Source organism: Rhineura floridana, chromosome 4 (genome assembly GCF_030035675.1).
Source record: "Rhineura floridana isolate rRhiFlo1 chromosome 4, rRhiFlo1.hap2, whole genome shotgun sequence".
NCBI classification, from domain to species: Eukaryota; Metazoa; Chordata; class Lepidosauria; order Squamata; family Rhineuridae; genus Rhineura; species Rhineura floridana.
In genome coordinates, this window is record NC_084483.1 from 143,671,331 (window position 1) to 143,690,936 (window position 19,606).

The window sequence follows — 19,606 nt, forward strand, 5'->3', positions numbered from 1 at the left end:
AAATTATTCTATACTGTTCCATACAGACAACTGTCCCCCCCTCCTCCCCAAAGATAAGACATTCTCTAAACTGAGTTTTCTTCCACATCGTTCTGAGATATTTATATTTTACCTCTCATTTTGGCAACATACTTATTTTGACTCTTCTGTGATGCTGTACGTGGGACAGAACTCAAAGCTCCCTATAGTCATCAGGAAACATTACTGCTTTTGGTGACTTTACTTTGTCTTTAGTCAAAATCTTTGCACCAATTACTTATTTTTTTAAATCTCTGATTTTTCTCTGAAAAATGAAACAGGGCATATATTTATATCATTTTACCTATCTACACAATTATATTGAATTTAATCAGACCACATTATGAAGGCTTTTTTGATATTCTAAGAAAAATCAAAGCAAAGAAGTTGTAAAAAATGTGTTTTGATTTGCACAACTCTGATCTGAACAGCAGTGAGAAACTGAAAAGTTCACTGACTCAAAACTGTTGAAAATGCAACCAAACCTTAGACTGCAGAGTAGGGATGGGAGACCTGTGGTCCTCCAGATGTTTCTGGACTACAAATCCCATCAGCCCTAGCCACCATGACCAAAGGTCAGGGATGGTCAGGGTAGAACAACATCTGGAGGGCTTCAGGTTCCTCACCCCTGCTTGATTTTGGCTTCAGTAAAATGTAATGCCTTAGGCTGCAATCCTATACATATTTACAAGGAAGTCTCACTGAACTCAGTAGGACTTACTTCTGAGTAGACATGTATGGGATTACAGTGTTAGACATTTATTTATGTATTTAGTAGTGAAATATTTCTTCATTTATTTTAATTATAGAAAGTGAATATGAAATTTTAATACTGAATGCAGCAAAGCATTATTTTAGAGCAATAGCCCTATCCTATGCTTAAAACCCTTGGTTTGTATCTTTCTTAGTTGAACCTTGGATCTCACTGAAATTAATATGAAATGTTAGTCTTCACTAAATTGTGTCCCCTTGATTTCAATGGGAGCTTCGTGCAACTAATTTTGTATGTATCCAACTCCCAATGTTTAAGTATTTTCAATGCAGTGCATAATAAGAAGTCACACTGCATTCAATGATACTTACTATCAACTAAGTGTGCATAAGACTGTGACTTTACCACCGCTGTTATGTATTTATTCCCATATCACCACCACTGTGTGAGATACTTTCACGTACAACACAAGGTCCTTAACAATCAACTGTTATATAAGGGAAGAAACAACAAAAAGGGTGCACTGGACTTTTGTGGGCAGAGACAATTAAAACTGTGACTCAAATAAAGCCAGTTGCATGTAAACTTAACTGAGACCCAATATTAGATATTGCTTTGCGTGCTGGCGGTATCGTAACCAATGAGGTTAATCTGAGGCATGATTATTGGTAATTGAAAACTTTCCCCAAGACCAACAGATGAGGAACACAACACCATAAGTAGCAATTTTCTGAGGGCATGTATTGGATATGCCCATATTTGAAAAAGAAAATGTTGTAAAGCATTTCTCTGATAAAGAACACAAATAATTTTGGAAGGGCATTTCTCCAAGTCATTTTTAATAAAACCAACAAGGAAACAACCCCTGCCTTGTTACTCCTCTTGCCAATGAAGGTTTACTGCTTCAGCATGGTTGCAGTCTGACAAATGCTTATTGCTGCAGTGATTTAGTGAATGCGGCATTCCACCCAGAAGTATCATAAGTGTTTTTTATCAGGGTAAAGGCACTCAAATACAAACAAAATGAAGTGCCTAGAGGAGGTATGGAGGGAGAAGAATTCATCAAGACAGCCAGTGATTCATGAGAGGTAATGATTATGAGACCCAGACAGTGTGAAGAGAAGATTCCCTTTATCATCTTCTTCCTGATAGCTATGTGATAGGAAGTAGCATCAATATATCATCAAAGTGTTAAAGCTGGTAGCCCTGCAGCCTGGAAGTTATTTAAGGAGAAGCAATGGCTGCAGGTGTCTGCCATGGAAAAGAGAATAAGTTAATTACCTCTTCACCCATCTGAATTTCCCGGATGGAGCGAAGGTGGAGCTGCGGACCCTCAAAGATTATCACACAGTTGGGGTCACAACTGTTGTTCAGCAAAGACATGCTAAGGAAGGAAAACAACATCTGTTTAATGATTTTCAGGGGCAGACAGGAACATAAGAAGGCTTTATACTGTGTGTTTGACCACAGATTCATCTAGGCTGGCAGCAGCTCTCTGGAGTCTCAGGCAGAAGTCTTTCCCATCACTTGCCGTCTTTAAATTGATGCCAGAGAATAAACATGACCACTAGTCATGAAAGCTGAATGTTACCTCCAGTTTCAGAAACACTCTGCCTACAGGGGACAAAGAAGCCCAAGCTATGGTACTAGGGTTTGATGTTTATTTATTTATTTATTGTATTTATATACCGCCCCATAGCCAAAGCTCTCTGGGCAGTTTACAGTACCTAAAAACACTAAAAACACTAAAAACACATGTACAAATTTAAAGCACATTTCAAAACCACAGGTACCTTTTTTTTTGTAAGAAGCAGCATTTATCTATGTGCCTCTCACTCAACAGTCTGAAGCAGCCCAGTCCAATTACAGATTTACCAACTCGTCTACTGTTTGTAAGAATCAATTTTCATAGCTTTCTGAATAATGATGGGAGAATTCTCCTCAGCTAGTTTTGGAACGAGGCCTCAAACCAGGCTAGCTAGCTAGCTAGCTATTGATTGATTGATTGATTGATTGATTGATTGATTGATTGATTGATTGATTGCACTTGTATACCACCCCATAGCCGAAGCTCTCTGGGCCGTTTACAGCAATCAAAAACATGAAAACAAATATACAATTTAAAACACATATTTTAAAAACAATTTAAAACACAATTTTAAAATGTAAAACAATATAAAAACAATTTAAAACACATGCTAAAATGCCTGGGAGAAGAGGAAAGTCTTGACCTGGCGCCGAAAAGATAACAGTGTTGGCACCAGGAGCACCTCGTCAAGCAGATCATTCCATAATTTGGGGGCCACCACTGAGAAGGCCCTCTCCCTGAGAAGTCCCTATTCCCTCTGCTGCTGCCCAGCCCTCAAAATAGCTTGGTTTTTGCTTAGCCCAGTTCTGAAATTCAGATCCTGACACACTCTTTGATGTTATTCGGAGAATATTGGAGTCTTAACACCTCCTCTCAACTCCCTCTGTGATGAGTATCTGTACCCTTCCTCTCAATTACCTGGTGACAGCAGCAGTGGAGAAGTCTCACTAAGGTGGCCTCCATTCCTCATTCCTTCCCTAATGTCTTGAATACTACATCAGCAATATTCAAGGCACAGGGAGCCCTGGGAAAAATAGTTTCCAAGGCACCTGACATTCAACTCAGGTACACTGAAAATTTATTTATTTATTTATTTATTTAGTTTCATTTATAGACCACCCATAACCAATGGCTCCCTGGGCGGTGTACAACATATAAAAGTACAATATAAAATACATAAAATCATGCTATGGTATGAACGCTTTCAGAACTTACAGATATTCAATTATTTTGTTTTATTCCGAAAGCTAAACTTTCAGTTCCTAACTTTGATGGTCATGCTAGGTTCTGCCTTCTAATCTGATGTGCGGATCTGAAGCAGATGCTGACCATGGGGAGCAGCTTTGGATAAGTTGTTTTTGGTGGCCTTGCCCAGGCTCTCTTGCGCTGCTGCTGCAGGGTTTAAGATACCAGAAACAATGGGAGGCATTTTGTTTACATACTGAGTTTCAGAAAAACCTCTGGGGGAAATGGAAAGGATTTAAAATGCAGCCAAATACTACAAACTAGACAAGTCTGAATTCCAAGCCAGATAATTATAACCTTTGGTGACATTACCATCTGTGGCCAGTGTCCACTGGCCAGCTTTCATGCCTTATCCCTCCATCACTCAGTGCCAAAAAGACACTTTCTTCAATGTGCCTAGTTAACTTATTAGATGCATGGACACTAATTTCAGTTTCCTCAATGGGGGTTCTTTGTATATGAGATATTCTGTCTTATGCTTCCTTTCCAACTCTGTATGCTGGGAATTCACAAAATACAGTGCCAACTGGGACAGGGAGGAGGGAACTGCCATTGTAGAATTTTTTTGCAAATTGTTTTATTTCTAAAAATTCTTGATTCAGTATAGTACTGGTTTATCAGTAGCCTGGGAATGAGTGCATCTGTATGTGATACCACTAGACTCATGGAAGTTTTGCTTGTCAATTAAAGAACATCCACAGTACCTGGGATAAAGGCCAACACCAACATTCTGCATCTCTCCATTACTAATACTGAAACAGTTGCAGGTCACCTATAAAAACAAGGTTAAAATCCACGATTGGGATTACTAGAGCCATTTACAAACTTCATGTCCAAGTGAAAAATGTTTAAAATAGAAGGCAGCAACTGTTGGGTAACTAGAGGAGGAATATTCAAGTTCAACACAGAGCTACCTTTTCATATTACAACATAAAAATCTGGGATTTCAAAAAATGAAGCCAATTAGGTGCTGAAATATTACTGTCCTTTAAAAGGTTGCAAAAATATACATTTAAATATAAGTTGAGAGCCAATTGTCTAGTCCTGAATAGAAAAATACACAAACAGTTTCATCCAATGGATGCTTGCAAAGTTACATTAATCAAAAACCAAATCACAAAATTTGCCTACAGAGTAATTTCACAAGCCTTGACAGTAAAGTTAATTTAGATGAATATACTTGGAGTGATAAAATGCCTTAACCCTCCCCCATAAAACACCCCACATTAATTGGTCAGTTATTTATTTAACCCATTCCTACATTCCCAGTCATTGACCAAAGTCACACATCTTAATTACGTTTCTTCTGCTGCTATTGAAAACATAATTCTAGACAAACCTTGTGAGCGAAGTTGAATCCATTTCAAAAAGCGATTATATTGGTTACAAAAATATCGACTTTGCTTTTCAGTATATAAAGAATCATTAACTCTTTACAGATGGGAGAAAAAATGTCCATTTCTCTGAAATACTACTTTGCCTAAGTGGCTTGTAATCTAGTCCTGTAGATCTATGTAGCTGCAGCATTGCAGAATCATTTATGCCAAGAGTTGCAAGGCCAGCTAAAGCAGCCTCCTAAAGCAGCAAGGCAAGTATGCTCTGGCTTATTGCTCATCACCATGTTTTTGATGTACAATAGCTGAAGACTACTGTATATATGTGCACATGTGTACAGTAAAAGAGTGGAGAAGCAGCAGACAGTGGAAGGGTTAATAAGCACACCCTCCCACCATGTCTACTCTGCTCCGAATCACACCTCTGGGAGGGAGACAGGGGGAGTGTGTCCCTGTTAATTCTCCTTCATCTGTCAGCAGCTTTTGATACTGTCGACCAAGGTATTCTCCTGGAGCAGCTGTCCGAGTTGAGAGTGAGCACTACTGCTTTGTAGTGGCTCCAGTCCTATTTGGATGATAGTTCTCAGAGGGTGATGCTTAGGGAATGTTGTTTGGCCAAGTGGAGCCTTCAGTATGGGGTTCTGCAGGGTTCAATTTTATCCTCCATGCTATTTAACATCTACATGAAACTGCTGAGTGGGATTATCCAGAGTTTTGGAGTATGCTGTCAGCAATATGCTGATGACACACAGTTCTACTTCTCCTTTACATAAGCAAGTGTGACAGTGGATGTGCTAGATCAGTGTCTTGCCTTGGTAATGGATTGGATGATAGCCAATAAACTGGAACTTAACCCAGATAAGACTGAGGGGCTATTATTGGTTGGCATCCTAGACTGGATAGATGGGATGTGGCCTGCCCTGGATGGGGCCACACACTCTCTGAAGGAGCAGGTACGTACCCTGAATATATAACTGGATCTATTACTGTCACTTGAGGCTCAAGTGGCCTCAGTGGCATGGAGTGCATTCCACCAGCTTTGACTGGCTTAGCTTACCCATATCTGGACAGGGATAGCCTAACTTCTGTTGTCTATGGTCTGGTAACCTCTAGGTTAGACTACTGCAATATGTTATCCATAGGGCTGCATTATATATGAGGCTGCAACCCTCCGTGGCGCAGAGTGGTAAGCGGAGGTAACGCAGCCGAAGCTCTGCTCACAGCCGGAGTTCAATTCCAACGGAAGGAGGAAATCGAATCTCCGGTAAAAGGGGTCAAGGTCCACTCAGCCTTCCATCCATCCATAGTGGGTAAAATGAGTACCCGGCATACACTGGGGGGTAAGGAAGGGCCGGGGAAGGAACTGGCAATCCCACCCCATATATACGGTCTGTCTAATAAATGTTGCAAGACGTCACCCTAAGAGTCGGAAATGACTCACACTGTAAGTGCGTGGACACCTTTACCTTTTTTTTTTTTTTGCAATGTGTTATACATTGTTGACCAGGCTAACACCAATTCTGGCATGAATGCACTGGCGACCAGTTAAGTTTCTGGGCTGAAATCAAAGTGCTTGTTTTGACATATAAAACCTTATGCAGCTCAGGACCCCAATACCTCAAAGGACTGCATCTTCTCATATGAACCAACCCGGACACTGCAATTGTCATTGATGATTGTCCACGGAAGTTTCTGAGGGTGGCAACACAAGAACAGGCCTTTTCAGTGGTGCCCCCCCGATGTAGAACAGTCTCCCTAATGAGGTACACCTGGAGCCATCTTTATTCATCTTTATGTGCCAAGCAAAGACCTTCCTCTACACCTAGGCCCTTGATTATGTCTTTTAGTGGTGCGGGACTTGTATACCTGCCATTTATTTGTATTGATTGTGTATGTTTTCATTCGTTTTTTAATTATCACAGGTGTTTTTAGGCTTTATGGGTTCTGTTGTTTTTGATTGGTTATGCACATCGCTTTCGGTCACCTGGTGAGAAAAGCAACCCACTAATACTAACACCAATACTAATACTAATTCATTAATAGGCAAAAAACCTTATGGTTTAAGAACATACCTAGAGCCAACAGATATTTCTATCAAACTTTAGAAACCAGGGAAATTGGGCAGCTATAGTGAATGTACCAGGGGAGCAGGAGATCTGACCTCCTATCTGAGATATTGTACTGCCCTATAAATTTGTAAAAATGCAAAATATATCAACTGTTTTAATATTGTTGCTTCCTCCCTGCTAAAACAAGGTAAACACAGCACACATCGTTTCTGTTCTTTGGGCTGATTGCAGGTGTTGCCACCACTCACCATATGCTCAGAGGAACATGCTACCAAGTTGTTCCAACTACACAGGAAGTGGATTGGACTGTGAAAGACCAACCCAAATGGTGTTTGCATTTTGACAAATTTGTAGGGCAGTACAATATCTCAGAGAGTAAGTCAGGCCTCCTGCTCCCTTGGTGCATTCACTATAGCTGCCCAATTTCCTTGCTTTTTAAAGTTTGATAGAAATATCAGTTGGCTATGGGAACATTATTAAACAGCAAGGTTTTTTTGCCTATTAATGAATTTCTCTGCTGTTTAATGTGGGAGGTAAGAAATGGCATCCTGTGTAAGTTTGTTGAGAATGGATTGATCATTGGCATGCTTATTGAGTTCAGTGGGATTTACTCCCCTGCAATCATGCTTAGGATAGGTGAAACTGACCACAGGGGATGGGGAGAGGAGGAGGGGGAGGGGAGCAGGCAGGAGGGGGGGAGGGCAGGTTTGATCATTTGCATGTTTACTGAGTTCAGTGGGATTTACTCCCATGCAATCATGCGTAGGATAGGTAAAACTGGCCATGGGGAGGGAAGCCTGCAGTGGGCTGGGGAGGAGGAAGAAGGAAGACAAGAGGAGAGGAAGAAGGGAGGAGGGAGAAGAGAGGGGAAGGAGGAGAAAGGCAGGTCTGATCATTTGCATGTTTATTGAGTTCAATGGGATTTACTCCTGTGCAATCATGGCTAGGATAGGTAAAACTGACCATGGGACAAGAGCAGGGGGAGGGGAGAGTAGAGGTAAGGAAGAAGGGGAAAGGGGAGCAGAAGGAGTGGGAGGGGGAAGGAGAAGATTGGAAGGGGAGGGGGAGGGGTGAAGGAAGGGAGAGCGAAGGGGCAAAAGGGAGGTGATGGGAGGGAAGAGGGGAAAGGGCAGGTTTTACCATTTGCATGCTTATTGAATTCAATGGGATTTACTCCCATGCAATCATGCTTGAAGTTGAATTGGACTGCCTTCAAGTCGATTCCGATGGCAAGGGAGCATGGGAGGAGTGGAGACGAGGGGGGTTTCCATTGTGCAAATGGAAATACTTATGCTAATAGAACTACTTTGTGGGATACAGCCCTCTATCTCCAACTGGCATTGTAATGTATAGAATGCTATAGAATACATGAAGAAAATGTTATGTTTTTAAATTTTGTTGTCAATGTTATAAAAGTTTCTTTAAAAAAACTCCCAACACTTTAGAAAAATTAAAGTTCTCAGACTTTCTATGCAATTGCTATCCTCTCTGAATCCATAAAGCTTTACAGGACAGGTGTGGAAGAGCCACCTGATGAGACATACAGCTACAGAAAAGCTATTAGTGAGTAACACCCATTATGGATAAAGAAAAAAACTTCACTATTATCACACAAGGCATTTCTCTTTGCAGCTTTCTTCATCTTGATATCTCCATATGGCATGCATACATCAAAGATGGGATTGCTTTTTAAGCTTTTGCAATTTTTGTAGTCAGACCCAGCAATCCAAAGATGACATCTAGCCTTCCTCTGTGGGGTTCTTTTTATGTCTACAAGAGCTTTCATGGCTTCCATTTTATCTAAGGGTAAGCGATCCAGGGGTGCCAACAAAAAGAAGTTGGCAGAATTCATTTTTAAAAATAAAAAATAAACATAGAAAGGATACAAATGATTTCCCCATATTTCATGGTATCTGTAGAAGAGGAGGAACCAGAAAAAGGAAACACAGTGGAGAAAACAAAGAAAGGTTTTATCTCAACACAGTGAGTCTTGTGTTAACATGTACAGTATGTAAATTCCAAAGACATTCCTTCCACCTAAGGAAATTCACTATGACAAAGTACATGGCATAGTGCTAAGAAGCAGTGCAATCAGAGGACTGTCTCTTATTATGCGAGTATTATTCCTATAACATCCTGACTCTAATTGGGCGTTATGCAACTTTGTGTCAAAGAGGATGAACAGAGAAGTATCTAGTTCAAATCTCAACTCAATCACTATTTCACCAGCTGGCAATAGGCAGGCAACAATTATCTCAGACTCAGCCTTCCCATTTGCAATATGGGGATATAGCTATCTTACAAGGACGTTGTTACTGTTCTGTTCAATTGTAACTATTCAGCTGCAGCCTAAATGAGTTATTAAAATATTCTATCTGAAGTATTCTGAACGTTCTATAGCACTATGGACAAATTATATAGCCACAAGAGTGGCTGTATATTATAGCCAGCCTGGATTTTTCACATTCTGCAATGTTAAATTGAAAATATCTCCCCATGCCATTCTGGTGCTTTCCATAAGCTCATTTCAAACCCTTACAAAACTTATACAAAACAAAAAAAATGACTGGCTGGTTTTTAATTAATTTAAGAAATTTAGCCTTCAACTCAATGATAATGTCAGGCATGCTCAGTAAGAACCAACTGTCAGTATTCTAAAAGCCAGATTCACAGCTGCTTGGCTAATCAGGGGGCCACACCCACACCAGACCTTTATTTCACTTTAGACAGTCATGGCTTCCACACACCCCAAGAATCCTGGGAAGTGTAGTTTGTGAAGGGTTCTGAGAGGAGACTCCTATCCCTGACAGAGCTCCAGTGGCCAGAGTGGTTTAACAGTCAGCCGCTCTGATTGAAACTCTGTGAGGGGAACAGGGCATCTATTAGCAACTCTCAGCACCCTTCACTAACTACACTTCCCAGGATTCTTTCAGAGAAGCCATGGCTGCCTAAAGTGAAATAACAGTCTGGTGTGGACAGGGACAGCTTTGGTTTAAATTTGGGTGGGAGGCTACATGTGCCTGCTGTAGAATAAAAAGTGGGGGGAACCCTGAAAAAGAATCATATTATTCACAATGTTTTCCTTTTGGAAAGGAAAGAGGCTTCCCCTGTGCCCAGTGCCCACCCACCCAATCTACTCTCTTCCCCCTTACTCCCCTCCCTACCTCTTTCCCCCTTCCTGCCCATCCCCCAGGTCAGTTTCACCTATCCTCATTAATTTTATTCAAATTTTCAAACAAAACAAAACAAAACAAAAAAGAAACAAATTAAACAATAAAATAAAATGTTGACTTCCGATTTGTCGCAGATCAGTTATAGGTCTATGATATATGACAAACCTGTCTCTTAATATATTACAAAATCACTTTCCTCCAGTAGTTATCTTAATTAATCATCAAATCTCATTAACATCACTTTATTCTTTCCGCAAAAAGTCAAAGAGAGGTTTCCACTCCTTGAGAAATATATCCCTCGATTTTTCTTCTAATAAACATGTCAATTAATCCATCTCATCAAGTCTACTAGGACCAGTAATTTCAATAGCCATTTTCCCATTATCAGTATTAATTCCATCTTCCAACTTCCATCCTTGCACCCATAATAATCTTGCTGTCATAGTCATATAGTAAGAGTCTGATGGGAATTTCCTTCATCACAAATATTTCCTTGCCATCAATTCTGAATGTGTTGCTGAAATATTGTTGTAAAGTCATATCTCTATTCCTCTTTTTTACGAAATGCACTAGCACATCTCTTGAGAGTTTTTCCATTGTCACATATCTGGAATTAATTCTATAAATTTTCTCTATTTCAAGTTCCATCAAATCATTCCAGTCCAGAAATTCCATCGAAACATTGATAGCTTTATCTCTGATATCTTCATCAATTTCTCCAGGGACAACGCCGAATTCCAAACAGTAATCTTTATCTCCAGGATCCACAAACTCCAAATATTTTTCCAGTTCCACACTTGATATATCTATTCCAATCTCCAGGACTTGCATCTTCCCTTCAATTTTTGCCATAAAGTCCAAATCTTTTTCCAATTCCACATTTAATATATCTGATCCAATCTCCAGAATTTGCTCCTTCCCTTTAATTTCTTTTTCATATTCTATTGCTTGTCCATCTGCTTCTTTTCTCATATAATCCTTTGTTTCTTTCAACTCCTGTTTCACTTTACCAAATTCAGTTGCCATATCTTGTCTACTCTGTCCCAGTTCTTGTTTCGTTATCTTAATCTCATCCATTATCTTCTGAAACATATCCAGAGGGGAAAACCCTTCCAGGGGTACATCCAGGGTCTCTGCCACTTCTTTGATTGTCATTCTTAAAGCCGAAAAAAAAAACCCTTCAAATTTCCAATATAGCCACAATTCCCAAGCAAAGAGTAATTTGCTTCTTTTTCCAGCAATAAGGGAGTTAATATTCCAGGCCTGTTGACATCTGGCCAGCACAGTTCTTATCTCCCGCACGTCCAAGAATGCAAAACAAACTTGGTTCACAGCGCCGAACAATTAGTAACATACACGAACAGCAGATTCATCTAAAGAAAGTAGTCCAAGAAAAAGTAGTCCCAGACATATATCAATCAAATAATCATCTAAATCAGATTTTCTCTTTGGGTAAGTTGCCCCTCATCCGTTTTAATCTTTATAGTTTCCAAATTCAGGCCTGCTTTTTGCTATAAAAAATAAGATAAGCTTTTTAAATTTTCTTTCCTCCTCCTTAATTCCTTGTATAAAAGAGAGAAGTGTAACTCACCCAGGTATCTCAATTGCTGATTCCCAAACAAATCTCTTTTACTGTAGTAATTTAAGCCAAATGATAAGATTAGACAGAAGAAAGCTCGCCCGTTGTGGATCGTTTAAAAGAAAAAACGTCTCGCTTTTTTTCAGCCCAGCTTGCTGGAAGTCCTAACTCCGTCCTCGGCTGCTAGGTATGCCTTCCTTTCCCAGGGAATTCCTGATCAATTCCAGCCACCGACAGCCCAACGAAGTTTCTGTGGATAATCTATTCGGTTCACCGTTGCCTGGGAGAACATTTACACCAGTCAAAGTTCCCTTTTGACTGATTTTAAACTGAAAAAAGCTTCCTCTGAGACAGAGCTCATCTCAGAGGCAGCCACAAGCGGAGCAATCTTCCGGGAAGTCCAGTTTCACCTATCCTAAGCATGATTGCACAGGAGTAAATCCCACTGAACTCAAAAAGCATGCAAATGATCAAACTTGCCCTCCCTTCCTCTTCCCTACTATCCTGCAACTGGTACAGAATGCGGCGGCTCGTCTGATTAAAGGCAGCCGCCGGCAAGATCACATCACTCCTGTGCTGAAGGAGTTGCACTGGCTACCAGTTGTTTACCGGGCCCAATTCAAGGTGTTGGTTTTGACCTTTAAAACCCTATACGGTTTTAGCCCAGTCTATCTGAAGGAGCGCCTCCAGCATCGTCAGGGATGCTGCTCAACAAGATCAGCCTCAGAAGACCTTCTCTCGATCCCACCGGTTAAAACAGCTAGACTGGTGAGGACTAGAGAGAGGGCTTTTTCAATAGTGGCCCCCACCCTGTGGAACTCTCTCCCAAATGATCTCCGCCATGTCCCTTCTATGATGAACTTCCGCCGGGCCTTGAAGACCTGGCTCTTCAGGCAGGCTTTTGGGGTGGGTTAGGTTTTTATTGTTATGGTTTTAAATGTTAACATTTTAATGTATTGTTTTTATCATGTACGTCGCCCAGAGTGGCTGGACATCCAGCCAGATGGGCGACTAATAAATTTATTATTATTATTATTATTATTATTATTATTATTATTATCCTATCCCTATTGTCCCTCCCCTCCCCTTCCTTTGCCCCTCCCTCCCCCTCCCCATTCCCTTCCAATCTCCTCCTCCTCCTTCCCCTCCCCTCTCCCCTCCCCCACGGTCAGTTTCACCTATCCTAAGCATGATTGCACAGGAGTAAATCCCACTGAACTCAATAAGCATGCAAATGATCAAACGTGCCCTCTTCCTCCCCTCCCTGCTCCCATCCCTCTCCTCCCCTCTTATTTTCCTCCCCTATCCTTGCCCTTTCTCCTCCTCCCCTCCTCATCCCCTGTGGTCAGTTTCACCTATCCTAAGCATGATTGCAGAGGAGTAAATCCCACTGAACTCAATAAGCATGCCAATGATCAATCCATTCTCAACAAATTTACACAGGATGCCATTTCTTACCTTCCAGATTAAAAAGCAGAGAAAACATCACTAATACGCAAAGAAATCCTTGTGGTTTAAGAACATACCTATAGCCAACTGATATTTATATCAAACTTTAAAAAGCAGGGAAATTGGGCAACTATAGTGAATGCGCCAAGGGAGTAGGAGACCTGACCTCCTCGCTGAGATATTGTACTGCCCTACAAATTTGTCAAAATGCAAACACCATTTGGGTTGGTCTTTCACAGTCCAATTCACTTCCTGTGTAGCTTGGAAGAATTTGGTAACATGTTCCTCTGAGCATATGGTGAGTGGTGGCAACACCTGCAATTAGCCCAAATAACAGAAACAAGACATGTGCTGTGCTGATCTTGTTTTAGCAGGGAGGAAGCAACAATATTAAAACAGTTGATAGAGTTCAGATAGTCACTTTAAACATGTTTGCTTTACTTTCCAATTTTAGTGAAGTTTCCTATAGGAAATCATTTTCTTTGGCTTCTGTTTCTGTGAATATGTGAAGTACAGCAACACTTTGCAACACTAAAAAAACTCCAAGAACAATTGTGGAATAATGGTACTGACTATACTGCAGAATAGTCTCCAATTGACATGAGGTGTATCTCAGTTTGTGCTCTATGTTTTTAATTGACCATGGCCACCTTTCTTTAAGTGGAGTAGTTTAAGCACAGCAGGCTGAAAACATGCATCTTGGGCAGGACAAGTTTATTTTTTCCAACAGAGTCATTGCTTAAGTAGTAACATATTGTAATTGGTCTGATTTTACATCAAACTGCAGTTTCAGATTCAACAGTTAGTGCACCCAAAATAGAAATAGACCATAACCTCCAGTTTGAAACAAAAAAGGCTGTCTTCACTATCATATGACACTGACCAATAAAAACGTTTGAAATTAATAAAAATAAATTTGACAAAGATTTCTAGGATAAATAATGAGAGAAATATAATTTTCTAGGTTAGATTCTCTGTGGAAACGGTGGTAACACAGGAAAGAAGCAAAGTAAGAACACCAACAAACATACAAAAATGTAATGCTCCATCTTTGGAGATAGCAGGTGTTGACACCACTTACCATATGCTCCGAGGCACATGTTACCAAATTCTTCCAAGCTACACAGGAAGTGGATTGGACTGTGAAAGACCAACCCAAATTGTGTTTGCATTTTGACAAATGTGTAGGGCAGTACAATATCTCAGAGAGGAGGTCAGGTCTCCTGCTCCCCTGGTGCATTCACTATAGCTGCCTAATTTCCCTGCTTTTTAAAGTTTGATAGAAATATCTGTTGGCTATAGGTATGTTCTTAAACCGCAAGGTTTTTTTTTGCCTATTAGTGAATATAAGTATTTATTTATTAGATTTATATCCCACACTTACTCCCACTAGGAGCCCAGGCTCAGTTAGGATCAATTATCAAATAATGCGCAGAGAAACAGAACAGAACAAGTCATTGCTAGACAATAATTAAGGAGGCTTAAGTCACAATAGATTTTCTACTATCTTCTCCTTTGCTAAATGCATCTACTGTTGTGATGCTTGTTATTCTAGGATTTGGGAATGTTCAAACCAAAACATGGAAGAGGATGTGACAGTGGACAAACAACTTTTTTTCTCCTGTTTGGTTTTTTGTAATTGTATAGAAGAGAGAATAAGATCTTGCAATGGAGGTGCCACCACTGCGTGTTTATTTTACCCCTTTTTCTAGCTGATAGTAGCTCAACACATCACTTGGAACATTTTATCTCCTTCTGTCTCAAATAACTGATTGTTGTTAATGAGCACAAAAATGCACATTGTGAAAATGATGGTGTCACATCTTCTCACATTATATAATATATAGTACTAGGAAGAGGTAAGAAAGCAACACGGAGAGGTGGCTGCCCTTTTTTTCTAAAAAAACAAGCAAAAATAAAGTACCAAAACAAAAAAGACAGAGAAAAACAAAAACAAAGATTACATTGGATATTTAATGTTTGTAAATGTCTTTCATGTTAATAACGCTGTATGTAAGATAATTTGTGTAAGCTACTGAAGACAGAAATTATCCTGTTATACAAACTCTCTGTTAAAACAGCAAGTAATTAAAGAGAAATTAGTCCACAAACAGCTCAACCATGGAGTTACTAAGCATTGCCTGTTAGACAAGCCATTACCTTGTAGACCAAATTTCTATCTGCAAAAGGGGAATAATCATCACCATATATCTCTGACAAGGTTTTTGTAAAAATTATAAAGTCATTTTCATGCTAAAATTACCATGTAAGTTCCAACTGTAATATCACTGGGGATCGCTTATTTTAAAAGTTAAGTGTCTCGCTGCAGAAATAAAAATGAAGCTACGCCTCTAACACTATACATGCTTTGTGAAAGAAACCAGTGGAGCAAAACATTAATATTAATATTAGTAGCAACTATAACATGATGGCAACAGCAGCCACAAAGGAGTGGGAGAGAAAAGTCAGCGTACGTCTGAACAGATGTGAAGGAAAGTCGAATACTGTGTTATTTGCTGTGAAGGAAGACAAGGCACAAATGCACAAGTTTCCTGTATGCCTCAGAGAACATTCAAAACATTGTAACAGTTGTAAGCTCATACACATTGGGTGCTATGTACAAAAACTGGAATTAAATACAAGAGCATAAAGAGAAACACATGGGAAACTGCCTTAGACGGAGTCCTTCCATTAATCCATCTAGGTCAGTACTGTCTACCCTGACTGACAGTGGCTCTCCAGGATTCCAGTTTTTCTGTGCTCCACCCGGAAAACTCACAGATTGGACCTGGGACCTTTTGCATGCAAAGCATGTGCTCTACTACTGAGCTATGGCCCTTCCTTTCAAAAAGAAGACACTAAGAAATGGGAGACGTGGTGTATAGCCAAGCTTCAGGTAATGGGAAATTGAGCTGGAAGATGAAAGAAAGAAAGAAAGAAAGAAAGAAAGAAAGAAAGAAAGAAAGAAAGAAAGAAAGAAAGAAAGAAAGAAAGAAAGAAAGAAAGAAAGAAAGTAGTTCAAGTTACTAATATTCTTGCTGGTTTTGTGTGACATATACATTAATTTGACAGTTCCAACAGATTCATCAACAGAAGAAATAGATTAGTCAATTGGGTGCCTAATTTACCATGCGGTAAATAAAGAAGTTACTTTGCATGTGGTTAAGGGGTGTGCACGCAGAACATATCATACGGAAAGCAGGATTGGACCAAGAAGAAGGGAGAAATATCAATAATTTAAGATATGCAGACAATACCATACTACTAGCAGAAACCAGTAATGATTTGAAACTAATGCTGATGAAAGTTAAAGAGGAAAGCATAAAAGCAGGACTACAGCTGATCGTCAAGACGACTAAAGTAATGACAACAGAAGATTTATGCAACTCTACAGTTGACAATGAGGATGTTGAACTTGTCAAAGATTATCAATATCTTGGCACAATCATTAACCAAAATGGAGACAATAGTTAAGAAATCAGAAGAAGGCTAGAACGGGGAGGGCAGCTGTGAGAGAACTAGAAAAGGTCCTCAAATGTAAAGATGTATTACTGAAAACTAAAGTCAGGATCATTCAGACCATGGTATTTCCGATCTCTATGTATGGACGTGAAAGTTGGACAGTGAAAAAAGCGGATAAGAGAAAAATCAACGCATTTGAATTGTGGTGTTGGAGAAGAGCTTTGCAGATACCATGGACTCCAAAAAAGACAAATAATTGGGTGTTAGAACAAATAAAACCAGAACTATCACTAGAAGCTAAAATGATGAAACTGAGGTTATCATACTTTGGACACATAATGAGAAGACATGATTCACTAGAAAAGATAATAATGCTTGGAAAAACAGAAGGGAGTAGAAAAAGAGGAAGGCCAAACAAGAGATGGATTGATTCCATAAAGGAAACCACAGACCTTAACTTACAAGATCTGAACAGGGTGGTTCATGACAGATGCTCTTGGAGGTCACTGATTCATAGGGTCGCCATAAGTCGTAGTCGACTTGGAGGCACATAACAACAACAACAAAGGGGTGTGCAAGACTTTGGATGGCTTTTTTTTCTTTGACAAACAGGCAGTCATGCAATATCATTAGAGCCTCCTAAGTTTCAAAAGGGCTATGCCATACCACATATGGCAGTTTTTGAGGGTGAGGGAGACAGAAAACTCTGTTGGGTATGGAGTTCTGTCCACTCAGTTCACTGGATTATAGTCCATATATTTGATTATTATATTCCACCATCTATTTTGCATTCATTAGCTTTTTCTGTTCACCAAAGCCTCTCACTGAAAGATTTATTCATCTGGATGTTGAGAAAACTGGACAAATGAGAAAAGTGACAGTATGCTATTGTGATCTCAGATACGAAGCTATACTATACATTTCAGTATCTGACATAGGTTTTTTTTCCACAGATGTTTTTCATTAGATATCCAGCCTTTGCAAGTGATTAAAACACTAACCTTTTCCAAGCTTCCCTCCATTAAACTGGGAGTGTTTGTGCTTGGGCTGCTAGTTTGCTTTAATTTGTTATGTTCGCATATGAACGAGAATAATTTGCATTGATGCCATGGTGATGCATGATGCAGCATTATATATGCGATTTATTGAACACTAACATGCCTGCATAAAAGTAATAAATGAGGGATTGCCCAGTAAAGTGCATTTGCATCCATAGCAGCACCTCAGTATTGAGGGATCTGAAAACAACCCATAAACCTAAAGCTCACAATGACTCAAGGCATTTCTTCTCTGATGACCACAAAGACAGGTTCATATTTATGTTGCAGGTTAAAGAAGTTTTATTTCCATTATGCTCCCTTAGAGAATTATAAAAGTTGGTTAGAGATGAAGTCCCTCTAGCCAATTTCTATGTATTTTGTTGTCTTCACACAAAGTGAAAACCTGTCTCTTCTGTCTTTTGCGGCTGCATGCACTGTGCGCGCAGGGCTGCCATTAACCAAGATGGCGGCTGAGGTTTCCCTAAGGTGCTGAAGCTCCTGCCGCCACCTTGGTTGATGGCAGGGATGCGTGCACATAGCACACATGCATGCCATCAACCAAGATGGCAGCGGAGGCTTCAGCTCCTTAGGGAAACCTCGGCCACCATCTTGGCTAATGGCAGCCCTGCGTGCACAGCCACAAAAGACAGGAGAGACAGGTACATGGAACAAGCGAATGGGCGGGTGGCTTGGAAGCTCCCTTCCTGCCATCTGCAGCAGCTACCCTGCTGTGAATCACGGAAGGGGAGCGCTACTCTCCCACCTTGGTTGATAGCAGGCAAGGTAGGTAGGTGGGGCGTGCATGCATGTGCTGGGGCCCGGGACATGTCTGGCGCCGGCCCTGACTAAATAGATTCATTCTTGATGTAGCTTTCTGAGTTCATATACAAAAGTAACAATCATAGCTCCAGTGACATTTTACTATAGAGTTCATGTGTTTGTATCTTATGGTCCTTCTCCAGATGCCTCAGCCAACAAGCTTTCTTTCATAACTTGCTCTTATAGGATTGCTTCAAACATCCATAGCCAACTATAGCAGTTTCTGGCCAGCAGAGGGAGAGAAAGATCCCTCATTAGTTATGAGCCCTCCTTTAAGAAACACATTGCTCTGATACTGCATCCAGATCAGATCATGTTGGCATGTGCTTAGGACATCTTGCTTTGAAAGTTACATAAGTGGTGTACCTTTGGTAATAGAATTAAATCATATTACAGATGCTGACACAGTGTCTTTGAGCCAGCGATAAAGCATCAAGGTAACAAGCGAGTTAGGCAGCTTTGTGAGTAGGCCAGGGCAGACTATACTCTCCTCTTTTTTGACCTAACAAATCCCAAGCCCTAAAGTAAATAAACTCAATAAACAACAGTAGGTATGCAGGTAGAAAGCCAGCAGGGGTTTGGGGGCTATCCAGTGCACTGCCCAGTCTGTCACATGTATAACTATTTGCCTGCTGGACAGAAGTCATGGGTGTGTGGTTGGTGCAATGGGCTCATGGCCCTCAGGGAACATGTTTGTTCCTCTGAGGCTAAGTTAGCTGACCTAGAGAAGCTAAGTCAGAAGGATGGTGGATGAGGCCTTCAGAAATCCACTCCTAGAGCAGGAGCTCCCCTGCTGTCACAGAGAATGAGGGTCTCTGGGAAGGAAGATGTCATTCTGAGGAACAGGAAAATTATTCCTTAGAAGGAACCCATTGTTTGGAGGATGAACATAGATCCTCTTCTACTGAAGATACTCCTCTGAGGGGTGGGTTCTCTGGACAGTGAGTGATTCAGTCATTAGGGACTTTGGATTTGTGATGGATATCTAGACCACATGGTGACTTGTCTGCCTGTTGCAAGGCATGGATGTCATGTATTGCCTATAGCCTAGTAAATAGGATTGGGGAGGAGTTAGGAGTTAAAACCAGCAAATTCTTTCTTTCTTTATTACATTTATA

General features: G+C 40.4%; 1 protein-coding gene and 1 non-coding gene across 4 annotated transcripts in view; one reads left to right on the forward strand and one right to left on the reverse strand.

Annotated features, from left to right (window-relative positions):
- SMYD3 (SET and MYND domain containing 3) overlaps nt 1–19,606 on the reverse strand; it is a 597,530-nt gene that overhangs the window by 90,515 nt on the left and 487,409 nt on the right. For all 3 annotated transcript variants that reach the window (XM_061624643.1, XM_061624645.1, XM_061624646.1), the window contains exons 6-7: nt 4,268–4,335; nt 2,012–2,114 (exon numbers count right to left, since the gene is read on the reverse strand). In XM_061624643.1, coding sequence (XP_061480627.1) covers nt 2,012–2,114; nt 4,268–4,335 — 171 coding nt within the window. The remainder of the gene's footprint in view (nt 1–2,011; nt 2,115–4,267; nt 4,336–19,606) is intronic.
- LOC133384731 (U4 spliceosomal RNA) lies at nt 1,342–1,483 on the forward strand. Its single transcript, XR_009762664.1, has one exon. It is a non-coding gene; the product is annotated as a U4 spliceosomal RNA (small nuclear RNA).